We start from the raw sequence: 20,101 nt of genomic DNA, 5'->3' as shown, positions 1-20,101 counted from the left end.
ATCGTGTTCAAAACCTGCATTTTAGTTTTCAGTCAGTATGGACTCAGCAAGCATTTTATCTGCAGTGCTTCATAGCCTTACTCCTCTTTTCAAAGCAGGATGAAGTAATCCATCTTGGGAGAGGAAACAGAATTGTATTGATTTTCTTTACTGGTCAAGAGCCTGTTTCAAATGTATACTCAAAAAAGGTCCATCGAACTTCTTTCCTATTCAAGTTATCCCTGCAGACTAGAAAAACTGAATAGAGGTAATAAACATATACATATATACTCACAAACATTTATTACACATATACATGTGTATAAATGTACACATTTGCACATACACACACACCCCTCCACAAACACTCACTGTCTGTGATTATGTATCTGTACATAAATAAATAACTGCATTATCTCCTAATATGAAATGACTGCATTTTTCTGATCTTCAGGACAAATGAACACTTCTCAAGGAAACTGAGCCACTTGGCCAGACGCATTCAACACTGCCATCTGCTGGCTATCACAATTTTACACTCAGGAACAGCAGTTTAAATGTACTACCTCAAAAAGAAAGCAGGAAAAAAAAAAGTTCCCTTTTTTTGCCTTCTTGCTCCCTACCAGAGTCAATCCTGGCTTGCCTTCGTGCTGCACACTCTTCAATACGAAGTTTGGGAATTCCCTCAGCAACAGCTTTGGCCATTCCACCCATTTCTTCAATCTCCTCAATGAGCTGGGAAATGCAGAAGATTGAGAAAAAGACAATTAGTAAGGTTCACAAAACAAGCTTTGCAATTGCACAACCATTCAATTCTAACTACATCTAAATATACAGTCCTGTTCTCCTAGCTCTCTGTGTCTCTGACCATGGATTTTGGTATATGTTACAAGAGATCTCAAACAAGATCATATTTATTGCCAAAACTCCATGAATTCAGTAACAGTGCAAGGCATGTTCAATCACAAATAGTTGTTGTTTCCCCTTCATGAAGGACTAAAATTTGAGACCTTGATTCTGCACTGACATTTGCCTGTCAGTTTAATGAACTAAAAAAAGCCAGGGCAATTTGTCAGACCCTGAAGGCAAGTGCTATGTCATGGTCCAACTCTCATACAAAAGCCCATTCAACTCCAAAACACTGTGTTCAAACTACTTACAGAGTGGTCATCAGACTATGCCTAGCAATGTCTAGAAGCATCTTAGTTAATACAGTCCTAAAAGACTCCTGTCAGTGTACCCTACTACACAGAACAATCTGCATGGTGCCAGCCCAGTGTTTAATCCTGAATTAATTCATTAATTGATGTTGGGATTTTGCACTTTTGCTTAAAGGCAGAATCGCTGTTTACCTGTAGGCTAAACACAGAATGGCTTGGGTTGGGAGGAACCTTAAAGCCCATCTAGTCCAAACCCCTCTGCTGTGGCCACCCACCAGATCAGGCTGCCCAGGGTCCCACCCAATCTGGCCTTGAAATGCTTCCAGGGATGAGGCACCCACACTTCCCTGGGCAACCTCTGCCACTGCCTCATTGGCTTCTGAGTAAAAACGTACCTCCTAACATCTTATCTAAATCTCCCTACTTTTATTTTAAACCCATTCCACCTTGTCCTATCACTATCTGCCCATGTAATAAGCTGGTCTCCCTTCTGCTTATAAGCCCAGTACAAGTACTGAAAGGCTGCAATGAGGTTTCCCCCAGTCTTCTCCATGCTGAACACACCAAGCTTTCCCAGCCTTTCTTCATAGGAGAGGTGCTCCAGTCCTCTGAGCATCTCTGTGGCCCTTCTCTGGATCCAATCCAACAGCTCCACATATAGGTGGACAGTTTTATTCAGGACTGCCACCAGTCAGGCTACTCTTGGGCTACACCTTTTACATGCAACTAATAAGTGACAAATGAAACATGTTACTTGAAAAAAAGATTCTGAATTAATAGAACAACAAAAAAATTCTGCATCGGCCAAACAATTGTCTGCCTCCTTACATGGCTATAAAACTTGGCTTCCAATAACCTCTAGTTTCTAAATATGAAGCAGAGTAACACACGCATGAGTAGATATAAATCAAAGAATATTGTGAGTTCTAAAACGATCAAGTCCAACTCCTGGCTCCACATAGGACCATCCAAAAAATCAGCCCACGTTTGAGAGTGTTGTCCAAACACTTCTGGAACTCCAGCAGGCTTGGTTCCATGACCATTGTCCTGGAGATCCTGTTTTGCATGTACCTAAGTAGGATGGTTTGATCATTTCTTCATATTCCCCATCTTTTTTTCTGTGTAAGCTTAAAGAAAACACAGAGTCTCTAAAATTAGATGTCTTCAGAGTGCAAAATATTTTCATTATCTGTCCTACAATGAAATATTTCCTTTTTGAAGGTAGTCTGCTGAAATGCTAATGCATCTCTCTAAACACTGCACTTTTATAAAGTTCATCTACAAAAAAAACCATTGAAGCTTAAGGGGTTAAATAATTCCTCCCTAAGAAATTACCAAGATATGAAATACTCATCTCTCAAAAATTCTATAGCTGCAATTTTCCTACAAAACATAAAAGAGCATGCAAACCAACCTTCAAAGCAGCCTCATAGACATCATTGGTGAGGCACTCCATCAGGTAAGATCCCCCCCAGGGGTCTGCCACTTTTGGAATCCCTGACTCCTCCTGTATTATGATCTGTGTATTGCGAGCAATGCGAGCACTCTTCACTGTAGGCAAACCCAAAGCTTCATCAAATGAATTTGTATGCAAAGACTGGGTGCCTCCAAACACTGCAGCCATTGCTTCAATTGTAGTGCGAATAACATTGTTAAAGGGATCCTGGAAAGAAAAGGAAAGCTCTAAAGGTCAAAGCTTCTGCCACAGGGCTGAGGTATATCGATTTCACACATACTGCTGCACATAAATGAATGCAAAATTCCCAACAGCAGAACTGTAATCATACCAAAAGCTGAAAAAATGCTTTGACATCCAATGAAATTGATATATCGCTCAACAGTATTTCAGGCAAAGAGATTAATCAAGAAAGCAAGCCAGAAGTATTGATGTACAATTAAATTGGTCACAATAATAAAGCAAAGCTCAATTGATATTGAGTTGTGTTACAAATAATTAATTCAAAGTAGAGATGGTTGAGGAGGTGGGATCTTTCCACCCCAGAATCCCAAAGTCTCAGAGCACATTTGGAGAACAGGTCACGAGTCAAGATCCATCTTGGTGCCACATATGCTCAGTAATTTCACTAATGATAGTATTACACAAAGGTAGGAGCTACTGTTAAAATTTGCTGGTAGCAAACACATGGATACATCAATGGATGCAACAGATAATCTGGAGTATTATGTACAAACAGAAAGTCAATACTACAAAATGGAATTTTAGCATTTAGGTTAAGATTTTTCTTTGCTTTCTTCAGACATTTCAACAGCTGCATTGTATGCAGAAACCTTCAGAGTAAAAGAATTATCATGATCCTCAGAGAGGGGTAACTGGGTAACCTGTGTCCTAAGACAGTGAAGAATCACTCAATGCAGGTGCCTGTAACAGCCCTCTTTAAGATAAACACCATGAGAACATATTTTAATTAGGAAATAGAGTACAATTCCTAACCTGCTCAGTGAGTGACCAGCCTGAAGTCTGACAGTGAGCTCTCAGCAGCAGAGATTTGGGATCCTTGGGCTTGAACATTTTCTCTATCAAGTGAGCCCATAGTTTCCTCCCTGCTCGAAGCTTAGCTATTTCCATATAGAAGTTCATGCCAATTCCCCAGAAGAAGGAGAGTCTGTAATAAGAGTTCACAAACAGGGTAAAACATTAAACCAATCTAAAAACTCAATTTCAGTAAAGGACAAGACCTACAGCAAGGCCCCCAATTAATTTAAATTTACAGATTTACTTGAGGTGATTGGAATGTTCCTGGACACAGATGCCATTTGCTACAGAAGACACACATCTATGCCAATATGCAATCTTAACTTTGAAACAAGGCAACTGCAGGCAAACTGCCAGTGGTTATGGTTTCTGGAACTGCTAAGATGTGCCCTGGGTCTGATGTGGGGCAGCCCTGGGGGAAGAATACTAATACAGACACTGATACTACAATGCTGGGGAATGATGCTGGACACAATGTAATGTGTGGCTATCGTTCACAAACTACTTATAAGCAGAAGTCATTCTGCAGTCCTAAAGCTATAACTCCATTAGAACCTCTTTCAACAGCTAGAGACCCTCTTGCTGATTCAGAAGCCATCTATTACAACAAGCCTGGGCAATGCTTGGACTTGCAAATTAGTTTTATTCAGTCCATTAAAATAGATGTAGTCTAAGTGACTGCTGCACCAGCAAAGTATTCTTTTTGTTTTGTTTTTTGTTACAAAGTTTCAAAGGTAGGAAAATATATTTGCAATAAGAGCCTTGCAAATATTACCTGTACACATAGAAATCCTGAAGAAGATTATAATTAAACTCTAGGGACTTTGCCAAAAATGAATTTTGTATCTAGCTCACCTTGGTGCAAATTCATCAATGGTAAGGCCAGCTTTCAGTCCAGTTCTGCAGTATTCCAAGCCATCTGCTATAGTATAAGCTAATTCCAGAATGGCATCAGCTCCTGCCTCCTGCATATGGTATCCACTGATTGAAATGGAATTAAATTTTGGCATGTGCTGCAAAAATAAAAAAGTGTATTACAGCAGAAGGAGGAGGAAACCTGAGAGTTGTGCTAACAACACTCACAAATAATCCACTATTTGTAAATTGCAAATACAATATGTTAACTGTTCTTTTTGGATGTTTATTTCGCATACATTCCCATGCTTTTACTATTTTTCACTATTTGTTATGCTTTATTTATTATTTCTCATCATCACTCACTTCCTCAAGGTGTCCCAACTCTCCTATAAAAATGCAATTCAAAAAACAACTGGTAGCACCGAACTTCCAGGCACAAATCCAGGGCTTCACTCCTTCCCTTATCTGCTTTCTATGCTTTATTTCACAGCACAAGGCCTTTAGATTTTCTACCTCCTTGCTCCTGCTAACAGCTGAATAACACTTCTTAATTATGTGGCTTCTCTCTCCGTACAACAAAAAGCCTCTCTACTCCTTGTATCCAAGCTTTCTGCTATCCCTTCAGGCTTGTCTGAATTTGATTTTGATTTGAATTTACTTAATCCTAAAATTTAGAAATGTTTGCAAATGATTTGAGACCTTAACTTGTCTTGATTTGTCTTCCCACCTTCTTCCACAACTGCATCTTTGATCACTATAACAGGTCTTTCTGTTCTCTGCTTTGTTCTGCAAAGTCCCTTATAAATAGTTAACCAGGTATAAAAATGAAATAAATACACTTAAACAATGAATACCTTTGAGGTGTACTGGAAGATGTCAGCAATAATCCGCATTGATGGTTCTGGAGGGAAAATGTACGTATTTCGGACCATGAACTCCTTCAGTATGTCATTCTGGATTGTCCCTGTCAGCTTGGCCTGAGGCACTCCCTGTTCTTCCCCAGTTACAATGAACGTTGCCAGCACAGGGATGACTGCTCCATTCATTGTCATAGAAACTGACATTTTCTCTAAAGGAATACCATCAAAAAGGATTTTGGTGTCTTCTACCGTATCGATGGCAACTCCAGCCATTCCAACATCCCCTCGAACTCGTGGATTATCTGAATCATAGCCACGATGGGTGGCTAAATCAAAAGCAACAGACAACCCCTGTTGGCCAGCTAAGTGCAGAAAAGAAAACAAACAAAAGAAAAAAAAAAAAAAATAGATTCAGAAGTGTTAAACAGCTGCATTAGAACTGGATCTCAACTTTTTGAAAAGGTAGATAATAGCAGGACAAGATTTTAAGTTGAAGGAGGGAAGATTGAGGTTGGATGTCAGGGGGAAGTTCTTTACTCTGAGAGTGGTGAGGTGCTGGAACAGCTGCCCAGAGAGGCTGTGGATGCCCCGTCCATCCCTGGAGGTGTTCAGGGCCAGGTTGGATGGGGCCCTGGGCAGCCTGGGCTGCTATGAAATGTGGAGGTTGGTGACCCTGCCTGTGGTGGGGGGTTGGAGCTTCATGATCATTGGGGTCCCTTCCAACCCGGCCATTCTGTGATTGATCTAATTTTATTCAGTTTATTTTCCACCACTCAAGTTTGTGCAGTAAACCCATTTTTTGCTGCTTCCTGCTCAGATTTCTCCAAAGTCATCTAATACATGGTAATTTTCAACTTGAAAAGCTTAGTTGACCAAAAAATATTTAGTCTTTCCATCTCAGCCACATAATCAATTTACCATGCTTAATGCATTACTGAGCCACAAATTATAAATGTGTACACACAGGTAGTATCAGGGTTTGCAAACAGAAATACTGCTTAGCTGGAAACATGAGTGTGATAAACCACACCACATTAACTTCTCTTTACCACAAACATATGAATACAGACCATTGCCATGGCTCAAATGACATATGCAGTGAGAGAAAATTGTTCATACAGAGCAGGGAACCAGACAGAGCTCTTTGTTGCTGAGTTGTGGAAGCAGTACCTGAAACTCTACAAATCCTAGACAGCCAACAGCACTGCTGCTCCTGAAGAAACTACACTTCATTCCTTTGCCAATCAGCTTCTTTATCATCAGCAGAACTCTTAGCTGTCAGATATCAGCCTCTATTGCTCATCTAAAAACTAGGTGTTAGCCCTGAAGCACAGTGACAACTTTCAACTGTAAGAGAGAGTAGACTCAGAGACTTCTACAAGTGAAAATACCTAAAACTGCTGCAAAGCAAAACCCTCTGCAGAAATACTGGGGAAACTGCTCTCAAGTAATTAAAAGACCAATCTTTTATTAAGCTGGCCTTACTATTACAGCATGAATGACACTACACGTATGTATTTATGTGAGTTTAAAACTGACAATATGAGATGGGAACCCAAAACACCGGAATGAACTAATTTCAGAATTAACTGACCAAGCTCAGATTTCTTCTGTCTCTACAAGCTACTACATGCTCACAAAATAGGAGTGAAGCATTCCATGAACTCTCTACTCTTTGGACCCTGGGATGCTGCCAAATTTTGTCAGCGTCAAGTCAGAGTAGCAACAGATAGCATTTAACGTGTTCATCTTTCCATCTCAATAGTAAAATGAAGTAAAGAGAGTTTCAGAAATCATGCAGTACGATTGGGAAGAATCCATCAGAAATCAAAACTCACAAGGCTTCATAATCACATTTGCCATACAACTCCTCCTGCGAATGTTTCCCATTGTTTAGCTTGGTGATGTCTTCTCCCAGCACAGCTATCTTACCTTTAATATTGTCCTTGTAGAACTTGTTGCTCTCCTCCACAGTGCTGAAGCCAGCATACTGGCGGATGGTCCATGGCCTGTATGTGTACATGGTTGGGTAGGGTCCTCGAGTGAAAGGTTTCACCCCTGGCAGCTCCTCAGGAAGCTCTTCTGTGTCCCTTTTGGAGTACAAGGGCTTGATGTCGATCCCCTCTGGGGTATGCCAAATTAAATCCTTTGGATTCTTGCCTTTCAGCTGCTTTTCAGCAAGGGCAGCCCATTCAGGGTGCAGTGGCTGTCTGTGCAGTGAACGCCATGTGAGCCTGCAGGCTGGAAGCTGTGCTGGGCAGATGCAACGGCAGGACTGCAGGCACAGTAGAGCACCCTTGGCTCTTAGCATGTTTGACCCAGTGGGTGGCCAGTATGGTATGAGCTGAAGGGATTAAAACCACATATTTTACGTTATCATATAAATCTGACATGGGAGAAGTGTGCATGGCAGCTCAAGCAATTGGCTAAAGCCAAAACAATTACTCAGGAATAAACAAAAGCGTATTATTCACTTGCTGATTTGACAGACATCCTCTTCCCTTGCCATTCAATCAGAGAAAAAAAGAGCTAAGGAAAAATCCTACATTTTCTTCTAGCAAGGGAAGACATTCCTGCAACTCATCTACAGCCACACATGAAACACCTAACTTATCCCCTAAACAACACCATCATTAACCAGGCAGTGAAAGTCATAGCATCACAGAATCATTAAGGTTGGAAAAGACTCTATGATTATCGAATCCAACCCATCACCACCACTCCTATTAAACCATGTCCCTATCTGACACGTCTACATGGTTCTTGAACACCCCAAGGGACAGTAACTCCACCACTTCCCTGCGCAGCCTCTTTCAATGTATTACCACTCTTCTGGAGAATAAATATTTCCTAATATCCAACCTGAACCTCCCCTAGAGCAACTTGAGGCCATTAGCTCTTGTTCTATAGCTGTTAGCTGGGAGCAGAGGCTGACACCCACCTCACCACAACCTCCCTTCAGAGAGCTGTAGAAAGCAGTAAGGTCTTCCTTGAATCTGCCCTTCTCCAGACTGAACAATCCCAGCTCCCTCAGCCATTCCCCATAACAGCTACGCTCCAGATCCCTCACAGATCGGCTGCCTCAATGCAGCTCCAGGCCCTCCTTGTCTTTCTTGCAATGCGTGGCTCAAAATTGAACGCAGTCCTAGAGGTGCAGCCTCACCAGAGCTGAACACAGAGGGAAAATACAACGTCAGTGCAATGCACTAAGACTGCATGCCTAACTGCCTTCTCTTCTCCTCTAATCTACAAAATTCCTAACACCAGAGAGACCCTCAGCCCCCTGGAAACCCATTTCCTCACACACACACACACCTACCCAAGCAGCAGACACCACAAAGCCCCGTTTGGTCCCACAGCCCGCCCTCCACACACCCCCTCAGCGGCCAATAGGAGTGAGGACGCCGACCTGAGGCCTCCCTGAGGGCTCCCAGCCCTATTCGGCGGGGAACGAGAAAACTGAAAGGATCAGCACAGCCCCCAAAGCCACCCCGGCTCCTGCAGCCCCGCTACCTGCTGTCAGCCCCCCTCACGGCACCCGCACCTCTCGCAGCACTGCGCATGCGCGTCGAGAGGCAGCGCGCATGCGCGCATGCGTGCATTCCCACCCTGCGCCCGCCCTTCTACGCAGGGGGCGGTGGCTGCCAATGCGCATGCGCCGGGTTGCGCGCGGGATACGGTTTGCTAACGGCTCTGCGGGCTGACGCGAATCGGTGGCGGTGGGAACGCTGAGCAGGCGGTTGGGTGGTGAGTCTTTGGGCAGGGTGAGGCGCTGGTGGATGTTTGTGCTGTATTATCCGGCACGGGCTCGGGAAAGCGGGTAGGGGGGGCTTTACAGTTAAAGACTACAGTTCCCAGCATGCTGTGCGCTCGACGGGTGTATACAGCCGCTGCCGCGGGCCCCGGTGCATGCTGGGAGTTGTAGTCTGCGTGCCACCAGAATGGTGGCCATTCGCTCCTGTCTGCAAGCGGCTGGTCTCCTTTCAGGGGCAGAACGAGGGGCAGCGGGTGCAGGCTGGAGCCGTGGAAGCTCCGTGTGAGCGTGGGGGAAAACCTCTTTACTATGAGGGTGACAGAGCACTGGAACACGCTGTGCTGTTGGCTGTTAAACAGCCCTGCTTTGGCTTCATCATGGAGTTTCTTCCTTGTGCTCGTTGATGCATGGTTTGAGCTGTGTGGAATTGAGTTGATGGGTTTTCTTGTGTTGTTTCCTCCTGTTCTGTGTGGTTCTTGCAGACCATGAAACGCCGCCGTGCATCCTCAGGTAAAAGGGGAGAGGCTGCTGATGGGGGAACAGCGAAAAGACCCATGAAGTCACACAACCTGCAAGGACCTACCAGCCAGAAAAGGGGAGCAGGGGACAAAGGAAATAAACATCATCAGAAAAGAAAGGTAAATCATTATTTTGGGTAAAGCAAGCTAGAAAAGTAACCAAAGAAAGAAAGAAAGAGGGAGTTTTGCCTGCTTTTCTGGTGTCATTGATGATGAGTCCCTGTTGGAGACGGGATTGTAGTGAGACTCGAACTCAGCTGTTCATCAAGGAGCTTTATTAGATCAGACTCTGCTTTAACAGCAGGGTCGGGTCACTTCTAGCAAGTGTCCACAGACCCAACATACACACAGGGTATTTATACACTTTTTTCAAGGATGACTACATAGTAAAGGGGGATAACAACATGCTCATTGTCTCTCTCAGTTCTTTCCATAACATGTTGTCCTTGTTCTTCATGCCTCAGGTAATCTCAGTTCTTTTTCCTTAATTCTCTGAAAAAACACGTGCACCTGCTCTTACCTAAAGACCAAAATCTCCACTCAAGCATTTCAGTACTCATTTCTTATCTATTCTTACCTTGACAATTCTAAGAACTTGATTTATCTGTTGATTAATTAACCTACTGACCCTACCATGCCCATGGGTGGGACTATACAGGGGTAAATGAGCAGCTTCTGTTGCAAACTGAATGTAAACCTTACAGTCTCCTCAACAGTCCCTCATTAAAGTTTCTCTTCTTGAGGAAATGCCCATACAGACATTGACCAAGGCCATGGGGTCCAACCTTTTGGCTAGACAACTAGGAATTGTCTTTGGCCACGTAAAATACATAGGTTGCTCACAAAGCAATGTCTTCTTTTTATTTCCATGGAAGCTACCACAGATACAACAGTGCCACCATTTGATAGAGCAAATTTTTAGCTACAAAATGCTGTTTTTCAACATAGCCGCCACCATTAGCTATGCATTTTCACCAGTTGTGAACAAGAGCCTTCATGCTACCCTCCTGAAAATCTGCACCAGAGGAGGTGACCACTTTCATTCTCTCCACTGCTGATACGCACCACCAACTCCTCACTATGCTCACATCCACTGGTTGGTCTCCATAAATCACAGAATAACAGGATGTCCTGGGTTGGAAGGGACCTCAAGGATCATAAATCTCCAACCCCCCACCACAGGCAGGGCCACCAACCTCCACATTTCAGAGCAGCCCAGGCTGCCCAGGGCCCCATCCAACCTGGCCTTGAACACCTCCAGGGATGGACGGGGCATCCACAGCCTCTCTGGGCAGCTGTTCCAGCACCTCACCACTCTCACAGCAAACAACTTCCCCCTGACATCCAACCTCAATCTTCCCTCTCTCAACTTCAAACCATTTCTCCTTGTCCTGCTGTCACTCACCCTTTCAAAGAGTTGATTCCCCTCCTCTTTGTAGGCTCCCTTTAGGTACTGAAAGGCTGCAATGAGGTCGCCCCTCAGCCTTCTTTTCTGCAGGCTGAACAAGCCCAGCTCCCTCAGCCTGTCTTCGTAGGGGAGGTGCTCCAGTCCCCTGATCATTTGTGGCTCCTCTCCAGCAGCTCCCTGTCTTTCTTGTACTGGGAGCTCCAGACCTGGACACAGTACTCCAGATAAATGTTCAGCAAGTGTTGCTGAGTGTCTGTGATGGCCATTTTTTCTGCATGGAGGAATTCAGTGACACACCTTTCTTCACCTCCACTTCCACATCATACGCCATTCTGTCAGACTGTCTGTAATGTCTGATGGGATATTGATGGGAAGGTTCAATCTCTACTGCCATCTCAACAACATCTGTCTCTGATATCATGGGCCAACATAATAAAACAAGAGGGACTACTTTCGGAGCAGCCCTTCTTTGTACTATAGTTGATGTGCATAAGCAACAATTTTTTTTATTTCCCTTTTTTTTTATATTTTTATTCAAGCCTAAAATGAGAGAGAGCAACAAAATCATAAAACCAAAGGGACGTGAGACCTGTTTTTTGTGACGTGAACACATCAGGCAGGTTTGATGCCATTCCTAGTGAGCTCTCAAGGTGTTTGTCAGCGGTTTTCAGTGAAATTTTATTCTTCCTGTGCTTCATCTTTGAGAACAGTTGTTCGCAAATGTACGTACTGCCAAAAAGTGATGACGTGAATAAGGCATGACTGTGGGTTGGGGAGTACCTGGAAAGACAGGGCTTAAAAAGAGTCTGACAAAGAGACATAATCTGATTTTTGAGTTGAATGTCTGATTGCAGTCCTGTACAACCCATTTGAAAATTTGCAGATAATATATCTATGTTAATTAAAATGTAGTTGCAAATACACCAAAAAATTGATGATCTTTTTCATCTATCTTGAAACCTGTTCTCAAGTTTCTGTTTCAGAATGGCAAGCACGCTTGCATATCTTTCTCTGTTCACAAGACTGAGTTTAGCCAATGTATAAAAATGCATAAAATTGTTTGCCATCACTTGAGTTACTGCAGCCCTGGTTAGCCAAAAATATTGTGTATTTCATGAGCCATCCTTCAAACAGGAGCAACTGAGAAGAATGAGTTGCTTTTCTTAACCTGCCTGAGATGAATTAAAGTGTTATGGTGCGGAAAGCTTTTTTTGTAGTCAGGAACTGATGTGCTTTTACATTTTATAGCAGGTTTCTGGTAGTAAATAAGTGATTGCACATTAAGGGATGTTTCAAAATTACAGTGTTTGTGGTAAATATTTCTTTTCAGCGTGTCTCTCAGGCAGTCAGAAGGAAAGATGAGGAACATGAGGATTCTTCTTCCTCTGCAGGTTAGATTGTGTTCTTTTCTTATTTTTTGTCTCATATAGTGCTGATAGTAACTGCTCTGTTCAAGTCATAGATGTTTAAGGTATGTCATTGAAACAAGTTGGAGGGTTTTTTTTTCTGAACAGTAACTGAATATTTGCAGTACAATCTTAGTGTAGGAAGGAACCTGTTTCTATTTTGTGCTTGTTAAAGAACTTGTCACTTGCAACAAGTAAGCACCACATGATGTGGATGGATTTGATGTAATATTTTTGTGAGATGAAAAAATATGAACCATTACATCTTTGTCTGCTAGGTGAGTGAGCTGAGTCGTGAGGCTGTTGATCAAGATTTGGCAAACCATTTCTCTTCCTTTCTACTTTTGTGTTATCAGGAGAAAAAGGTCATTCAAAAAAGGTGAAGCTATCCAGTGCAAAGCTAGGATCGTGGCAACCGCTCTCAGAGAGCAGCAGGAAGTTTCTGGAAAGTGTGATGGACTCAGGAATACTGTAAGTGTTGAATATCCTGATGATTCTTTTCTGCTTCACAAGGAATAGACTGAAAATCATAATACTACCTAGGTCAGGAAAGCTTTGGAGCTCTTTTGGGTGATATAGTTGGCTAGATACATTTTACTTGGTGTAGAGTCATTTGGGTTTGAAAAGATCCATTATGATCAAGGCCAACCATCACCTAATTCTACCAAGTCCACCACTAAGCCATGTCCCTAAACACCCCATCCACATACCTCTTAAATACCTCCAGGGCTGGGTGCTCAACCACCTCCCTGAGCAGCATGTTCCAAGGTCTAGCTTCCCTCCCCATGAAAAAATTTTTCCTAGTACCCAGTCTAAACCTCCCTTGGTGCAACTTGAGTCTGTTTCTTTATGTTTTATCACTTCTTACCTGAGAAAAGAGACTGACAACCACCTTGCTCCAACCTCCTTTCAGAAAGTTGAAGAAAGCAATGAGGTCTCCCTTCAGCCTTCTGTTCTTCAGACTGAACAACTCTTTTTCTCTCAGCCTCTCTTCATAAGTCTTAGGTCTTCATTCCTTCACCTGCCTCATTGCCATTCTCTGCACATGCTCAATCAAGGCAACTCAGTATTTTCCTTGTAGAAGGGGGTCAAAACTAGACACAGTACTTGAGATATGGTCTCACCTGTGCTGAATACAGAGGAACAGTCCATAGTACTGTTGGACACTGTTTCTGATGAGAACTAGGACACCATTGGCCCTTTTGGCCATCTGGGCTCACTGTTCACACTCGTGGCTGTTGACCAAAACCCCTCTCATGTCCTTTTCTGCCAGAAAATGTATGATGTAATACTTCGTCTGAAGCTGGGAATTTTCATCTAGAGAAGTTCTGACTGTTTTCACTTGTCTTGATGTGTTCTTCATGTTTTCAGGCTTTCTGATAAAATTTTTGCCTTTCTTTCCAGATCTATTTTGTGCCAACAAAGTAAGGGAAAAGAAGATGTTCAGAAACACCTGAATTTGCTGAAAGAAAGGTAAGAAATTATAATTTTGGGTCTGGTCATCTGATTTACTGCATATGCAGTATGATGGCAGTCAAGATGATCTGCTCCATGACTTTCCCTGGCCCTAAGATCAGACTGACAGGTTCTCCAGATCCTCGTTTGTGCCCTTCTTGTAGACAAGCGTCGTGTTTGCTAACCCACAGTTAATGAATTTTAGAATTCCACTTTGGAAAATAATTTAAGACAGCTTTTCTTCCCATCTTGATCCTTTTACTTCACTAGCAGCAATTGTGCTAAACCGTTTTATTTCTCCCCAGGGAAGTTATTAGTTAGTTTTCTTTTTGTTTTGCAAAACAAACTCCTAACAAGTCATTTTTTTTCTTCTTTTTATAAATGAAGGGTGCTGAGAGTCTTCAAGACCTTAAAGGTACCCTCAGGGAAGCTGAGCAACCTGAACAATGTCCTGAGGTTTCAAGTGGCACAGAAACAAATGCTTGAGATGAATGAAACAGCTTTGGTACAATTGCAGGTACGAAATGTTCAGAGGGGAAGTAAATACGTTTGAAGCTCTTGCTATTCATAGAATGGCCTGGGTTGAAAAGGACCACAATGCTCATCCAGTTCCAACCCCCTGCTATGTGCAGGGTCACCAAACCAGCCTGACCTTGAATGCCTGCAGGGATGGGGCATCCACAGCCTCCTTGGGCAACCTGTTCCAGTGCCTCACCACCCTCTGGGTGAAAAACTTCCTCTTAATATCTAATCTAAACCTCCCTTGTCTCAGTTTAAAACCATTCCCCCTTGTCCTATTACTATTCCTCAGTGTGCTGCAACATTATAGTAGGACTGCTGTCTGCCTCTGCTGCTGTGAAGGTGCAGTCTGCTGTTTGTCACTGTCACCCACTTTTGCTGCAGAACAGAGTATCTTTTAGTTTGTGGGTTTTTTCAGTATCTCAACTGATGCTTTGGAGAAGAGACAGGAAACCCTCAGTGACTTACAGAGTACTAATGAAGATATTAAAGAATCTATAAGTTCAATTGCTGTTCTGTTTTTTTGTTTGTTTGTTTGTTTTCCCTGTTTTTCAGGACAGCATGTGTAGGGATTTTTATACTTTTTCTTAAATAAGAAGTCTTACCATCTCTAAAGTTGATGTTGTTCTGTTTTTGTTTGTATTTCATCTTAGGAAGAAATAAACGAAGCTGAGAAATCAGCAGAACGCACAGAAGAAACTATACTGAGACTGCAGCACGACATCCAGGTGCTCAAGATCCAGTTAGAGGAAGAGGAAAAAAAGGCCAGGAAGGTACTGACAGTAGGTCTTGCTGCATTACAGGAGAAGCTGTTTTAAGAGCTAGCAGAGCAAGGCTGTTTTGCAGAGAATGTTGTGTAAGGAAGGCCTCATCTGTCTTTAGGAATGTATCTTTTCAGTTTTTCAACTTCAGTTGCAAAATTAAAAAAAAAAAACTTGGGTAATGACAGTTTATTTTCCTACTTGTGTGTTTGATATTTGTTTGTACTTATTTAGTTTTATTTATTTTTCTCTTCTAGCTGTTCCGGGAGGGTGACACTAAAGAACTTCACCTTCCAGAACTCCCCAAATGCAGTTTACAGGCACCCACTTTGCAGGTGAGCATGGAGTATATTTTCAGAGGCAATTTGATTAAGAGAAGGAAGGCTACAGAAAGTTTGTTTATCACTTAACCAGTGTCAGAAAGGCCAATCTAGTGGAAAGATTTTTCTTTTTCTTTCTTTTTGTTCAGAACATATAACTGTGTTTTAAAAACAGAACAAAGCCCTTGGAAACATGCCACTTAAAGGAATACCTGTCATGTGTTTGGAACCCTATGGTCCTAGGGAGCCTGTAATCATTTCTGGAGCATATCTATGGATGGAAGGAAGTCTATCTCATTCTGTGCCTTTGAATCTCTCTTATTTTTAGTTGTATCTAAATACAGGTAGGCTGCATGAAAGTGTGATGGAGTGAAATTCCTTTTGGACTCAACGTAATCAGTTTTTTATTGCCTATTATTCTTTCTTTTCAGGAAGAAATTTTGATGGTAGAAAATCAGAAGGGTCTTTTAGAGGATATGAACACCATTCAGCAGTCAGCTGATATGAGGAATATGTTGACCTTCATTGAAAAGATCTATGAGAAGGTGGACTTTGTTTGAGAAACTTAAACATTTGGAGCCTTCTCTGACACAAGATTTATGCCAGTGTGCTCTGTGGTACAGTGGGACACTGGTCATGGAAATGGCACTTTGTTCTTAATGGCTTTACTATTGTGCTGCTGAATATAATCCAAGCTGTAAATTTGTATCTGCATTTTATTTTCTTGGACCTGTTATGGCTTCTTCTAATGTTGAAATCTGTTGTCCTACAAGAAGGGAGGGAGGAAGGTGGCACCTGTGTATCCTTAGGTAATTTCATACAGTAAAGTTACCTTTTGTATTTGGGCTTTTTGTATTTTATCTGTAAATTGTTGAAAGCAATGCCTCTTAAACTAACACTTATTTTGGGATTAAGTCCACTTTAAACCTGAAGTGTAATACAAATATGTTTATCTCATACTCAGACTTTTGATACCTGTTCTATTGTCAAATCCTTTTTCGAACTTTGCCTTCTGTGGAACCTGCCCTGTATTTTCATACATGTCAGATAACATTTACAATTCAGAGGCAGAAGAAGAAATAAAGTTTCTCTATTATTTAGCCCAGAATAGGCAATCAATTAGGTTGATCCATGAGTCATCAGTAATTCTGGTCCACAAGAAGTGCCCTTTCACAGTAATTGGGGATTTTTTTTATAGGTTAGTAGCTTGTGGTAGTAATGGTAATGGGAGGACAGTTGGACTAGATGATCTTGTAGGTGCTTTCTAACCTTGTGATTCTATTGATTCTAAATAAAAAATAAAATAACAACATTTTGGTTTAGGTGTACTGAAGACCTTCATTACAGTGCAGTGTTGCGAATATTTTTCACCAAAGGAAACCATGAAAAAATCATAACATTTTCAAATCGAACTGATGCTGATTTGAGCCCTAACAGCGTGCTACAGCACACATTTTATAGGGTTTGGGGACAACGTTAAATGAAATAGCAGGGCTGAGGTCCAGGTCTGAGGAGGAAACTCCGGGAGGAGGCTGGAAGGTGAACCTCTGCAGAAGGCTGGTGAAGAAGAGGAAGAGCTCCATTTTGGCAAGAGTCTCACCGGCACAGATCCTCCGTCCTGCAAAGAAATGCAGAATGTGGGGGAACAAAATCAGCTGGAGCTGTTTCTTCAGTGGTTGGAGGATATGAAACATCTCTCAGCACCTTTTATTCTGAAGAAGAAAAGTGACCTGAAATGCCATGTCCCAAATACGAACAAAGGACAAAGCAACGCTCAGAAGTTCATGAGAGCATGAGAGAGATACTCGGATACTTGGTCTTAAAAGAGTAATTATAAAGCCACTTAGTGACTATTTTCTTTTCCTAAAGTGGGTTGGTTGTATGCTTGTATTTGGGGATACGTGGAAATACAATCCAAATTTCTTAACTCCAGTTTTCAACAAAATATGTATCCTCCTTCTCCAGCAGGGATTTATTTTTGGCTCCTTGACCAACTGTGACTGGTTTTGTCCAGACTTCTGCAAGCTTAGCCTGATCACAGGCAATTTTTATGTTATATTTTGACAGAAAAGACCTCTGAAAACTCACAAATGTTGGCTATGCCAGGACAGAGCTGCGAGAGGGTGGAGATAGTCTATGGAACACTTAATATAAGCTTCCTTTTAGAACTGTTGTAAACGTAACTTTTTCTCAATCCTGGTCAAATTCAGCATCTTCTAAACTTCTTAATAATAGTTCAAGGCCAGAACTAACAATGGCCTGAACTAAGATTTGATTTTAACTCCCGTTTGGCAAAGTAGAAAATGGGGCACTATGGCGTGGTTGTGCTATGAATGAAGCCTTCCAGGGAATGCCCAGATCTCACATTTCCTGGATGTGATTTCAGTCGGGATGTTTAGACTTGAATCTGATAAGGAAGGTTAGTGAATTGGGAATATCAGGCATTCTTTTACCAAAAAAAAAAAAAAAGGATTTTACTTTATGTTGGATGTTGAGTATGATGAGAAAAAGCATATTCAAATGTCACACAAAATATATACAAAATATAAAAAGTGCAGAGCATTGTGGAAATGTTGGCCAGAAATTGATTATAGGAACTTAACTGAACAATGACAGTGCCTGAAGAACAGGAGAAATGTCAGAAAAGGAGCATCATTGTGAGAGTATGAATGTCCTGTCCTTTGGAAGAGGATGCAGATATGTAAGATGAGGTGATCATCACTCACTGTAGGAGATTCAATGGCGGCCTCTTTACATCCTTTGTTATTAAAAGGAACTTAGGTATTAACATAATGGAACCCTTGTTTGTTATCACAGGCTAAGAAGACCTGATCAGCTGGGACTACTGAGGACTCTTGAAAAGGGACGTTAAAAAGTTAAACTTGGTTCCCCAGGAAAAAATACAGAATCCACATTTCCTTCGTGCTTTGTATATATAGGATGTATATGGTCACCCAGAAATGCAGATGTGTATGGGAAGAGCTAGAGCCAAAGATTCATGTGTTGTAGAGCAGAATGTATTTGTAATGCAGAAACGTGTTATCTAAATGGAAATGTGCTGAAAACTTCCTTCACATTTAAGAAGGCACTACCAGTTCTGTTTTATAACGATTAAATACTGAGAAACTAATAACCAGAGGCTGAAAGAATTAGCAGATGTTTGTGAGTACTATCTATTATCAGAAATACATCCTGAGAAAGTTGTGAAATAAAAGTTGGGCAATGGTCCCATGAAAAAGGTAGTATGGTGGCTTTGATAACAAAGAACCACTGGTATGAGCTGCCTAAGATTGGTACAACAGCAGTAAATAAAATGAGAAGGTACCTGCTGAAAATGGCATGAAAGCATCTTTCTTCACTAACTTTCCCTTGGAATCAAGAAAGTGTTCAGGATAGAACATGTCTGGTTTCTCCCACTGGGATTTGTCTCGCAGGACAGAGGTCAGCAAAGGGATGATGTAGGTTCCCTGCAAAATGAGACAACAGAGGTATTCTGTGGTCAAATATTTCAGTGGAGGTAATGGCAGTAAGATTTTACCATAAAGAAATCAGCCTGGACAAGGAAATTATTCTGACTGCCATTGTGTGGCTTCACAAAAGCATTCATGTACGTCGCATTAAGCAAGGTTGAGATCGGAGAAACGCTAAAAGAAACGATCCCATAAGCGTCTCACCTTGGGAATGAAATAGTCTTTGAGAGTGACATCTTCAGCAGTCTCATGAGGCAAATCCAACGGCAGGATATTAGCAAACCGCTGAACTTCATGGATAACAGCATCTGTATATGGCATCTGAGTTCGATGCTCAATGCGAGGGGGGTTTGACCCGATCACTTGCTCTATCTCTTCTTGGACCTTTCCTGAGGAGAGAAACCAATGCAAGAAAGAGATAATGATTCATCCCTCAGACATACTGGGTTGCACTGATGCAAAACTATGGAAGATCTCAAGTGAAAGCCATGCACTCTCCCAAAATCTTTTAATAATGGGAGGTGAACAGAACTACAGTGTCTGATAATTTCTTTGCCGATAAGAATAATTGAAGAAGACTCTTCAGTAGTTAATATTTTCCTTGTCAACTAAATACATGTGTAAAAGTGTGTTTAAGTTCTGCTTTCTTATATATCCTTGCATTAAAATATTAACAATGGAACTAGTAAAATTAAATCTTTTAAAATTTCATATTCTCTGCTGGGTTTTGTGTTGTTTTCAGGAAGGTGGGAGGCAGCAGCTTCAGATCAGTTTGGCAGAGGTAGCAAAATGTCCCTCTCTGCAGATGTTGGGCAAAGAGCAGTTCCCTGAGTACTTGCGGGTATTTAAAGTGCAAATCTCTTCCACTGGTTATCCACGGGTGTTTCTGAAGGAAATCTGAAACAACTTCATTGCCCAACACAGGATAGTGTTTTTTTTTCTTTTTTTTTTTTTTCTAATTATTGAGATTTTACTGAGAAAAGAACTTGGCCCATATGAAAATTGTCAGTAATCTACAATGTAGACTGGCTAATGTGTCCTTCACTGGCTCTGAACTGCAGGGTGTAGTCATACCTAGATAATAATTAACTGAAATTTTTGTCTTTTTTTAACAGGTTCATTAACTATCAAAGGTCCTG

The 20,101-nt window shown here is 41.8% G+C and overlaps 3 protein-coding genes across 12 annotated transcripts in view; 1 reads left to right on the top strand and 2 right to left on the bottom strand.

The window, feature by feature from the left end:
- MMUT (methylmalonyl-CoA mutase) overlaps window positions 1–9,006 on the bottom strand; it is an 18,267-nt gene extending 9,261 nt beyond the window's left edge. Inside the window, exons 1-7 of one of the 4 annotated variants that reach the window (XM_031604949.2) lie at window positions 8,896–9,006; window positions 7,284–7,695; window positions 5,346–5,713; window positions 4,489–4,646; window positions 3,592–3,763; window positions 2,554–2,802; window positions 603–714 (exon numbers count right to left, since the gene is read on the bottom strand). In XM_031604949.2, the coding sequence (XP_031460809.2) occupies window positions 603–714; window positions 2,554–2,802; window positions 3,592–3,763; window positions 4,489–4,646; window positions 5,346–5,713; window positions 7,284–7,695; window positions 8,896–9,006 (1,582 nt within the window). Of the gene's footprint in view, window positions 1–602; window positions 715–2,553; window positions 2,803–3,591; window positions 3,764–4,488; window positions 4,647–5,345; window positions 5,714–7,283; window positions 7,696–8,670; window positions 8,701–8,760 lie in introns of those variants that run through there. The other 3 variants (XM_031604950.2, XM_031604951.2, XM_090136632.1) reach the window with 3 other exon arrangements.
- Window positions 8,968–20,101, top strand: CENPQ (centromere protein Q). Of its 5 annotated transcripts, none has more exons than XM_031604952.2 (10): window positions 8,968–9,098; window positions 9,588–9,743; window positions 12,362–12,422; window positions 12,794–12,908; window positions 13,842–13,910; window positions 14,280–14,409; window positions 15,065–15,184; window positions 15,430–15,507; window positions 15,668–15,836; window positions 15,924–16,001. In XM_031604952.2, the coding sequence occupies exons 2-9, from the start codon at window positions 9,591–9,593 to the stop codon at window positions 15,818–15,820; spliced, it is 879 nt and encodes a 292-aa protein (XP_031460812.2). In that variant the 5' UTR covers window positions 8,968–9,098; window positions 9,588–9,590; the 3' UTR covers window positions 15,821–15,836; window positions 15,924–16,001. The 5 variants fall into 5 exon arrangements, with proteins under 5 accessions (XP_031460812.2, XP_089992772.1, XP_031460814.2 ...); XM_031604953.2 differs by lacking the exon at window positions 8,968–9,098 and adding an exon at window positions 9,293–9,387; XM_090136646.1 differs by lacking the exons at window positions 15,668–15,836; window positions 15,924–16,001 and adding an exon at window positions 20,078–20,101.
- LOC116236310 (cytochrome P450 2K1-like) overlaps window positions 16,173–20,101 on the bottom strand; it is a 31,918-nt gene continuing 27,989 nt past the window's right edge. For all 3 annotated transcript variants that reach the window (XM_090136633.1, XM_090136635.1, XM_090136634.1), the window contains exons 8-10: window positions 19,167–19,351; window positions 18,818–18,959; window positions 16,173–17,110 (exon numbers count right to left, since the gene is read on the bottom strand). In XM_090136633.1, coding sequence (XP_089992759.1) covers window positions 16,923–17,110; window positions 18,818–18,959; window positions 19,167–19,351 — 515 coding nt within the window. In that variant the 3' untranslated portion in view covers window positions 16,173–16,922. The remainder of the gene's footprint in view (window positions 17,111–18,817; window positions 18,960–19,166; window positions 19,352–20,101) is intronic.

This window comes from Phasianus colchicus, chromosome 2 (genome assembly GCF_987193195.1).
Source record: "Phasianus colchicus chromosome 2, bPhaCol1.hap1.1, whole genome shotgun sequence".
NCBI lineage: Eukaryota > Metazoa > Chordata > Aves > Galliformes > Phasianidae > Phasianus > Phasianus colchicus.
This window is presented reverse-complemented; position numbering and strand designations above follow the sequence as displayed.

Excerpts from the sequence above, each read along its gene's own strand:
- CENPQ (XM_031604952.2), top strand. The coding sequence starts at position 9,591 with ATGAAACGCCGCCGTGCATCCTCAGGTAAAAGGGGAGAGGCTGCTGAT. Across the intron at positions 12,909-13,841 it reads GTGATGGACTCAGGAATACT|ATCTATTTTGTGCCAACAAA; the intron begins GTAAGTGTTGAA and ends CTTTCTTTCCAG. Across the intron at positions 14,410-15,064 it reads CAGCTTTGGTACAATTGCAG|GAAGAAATAAACGAAGCTGA; the intron begins GTACGAAATGTT and ends ATTTCATCTTAG.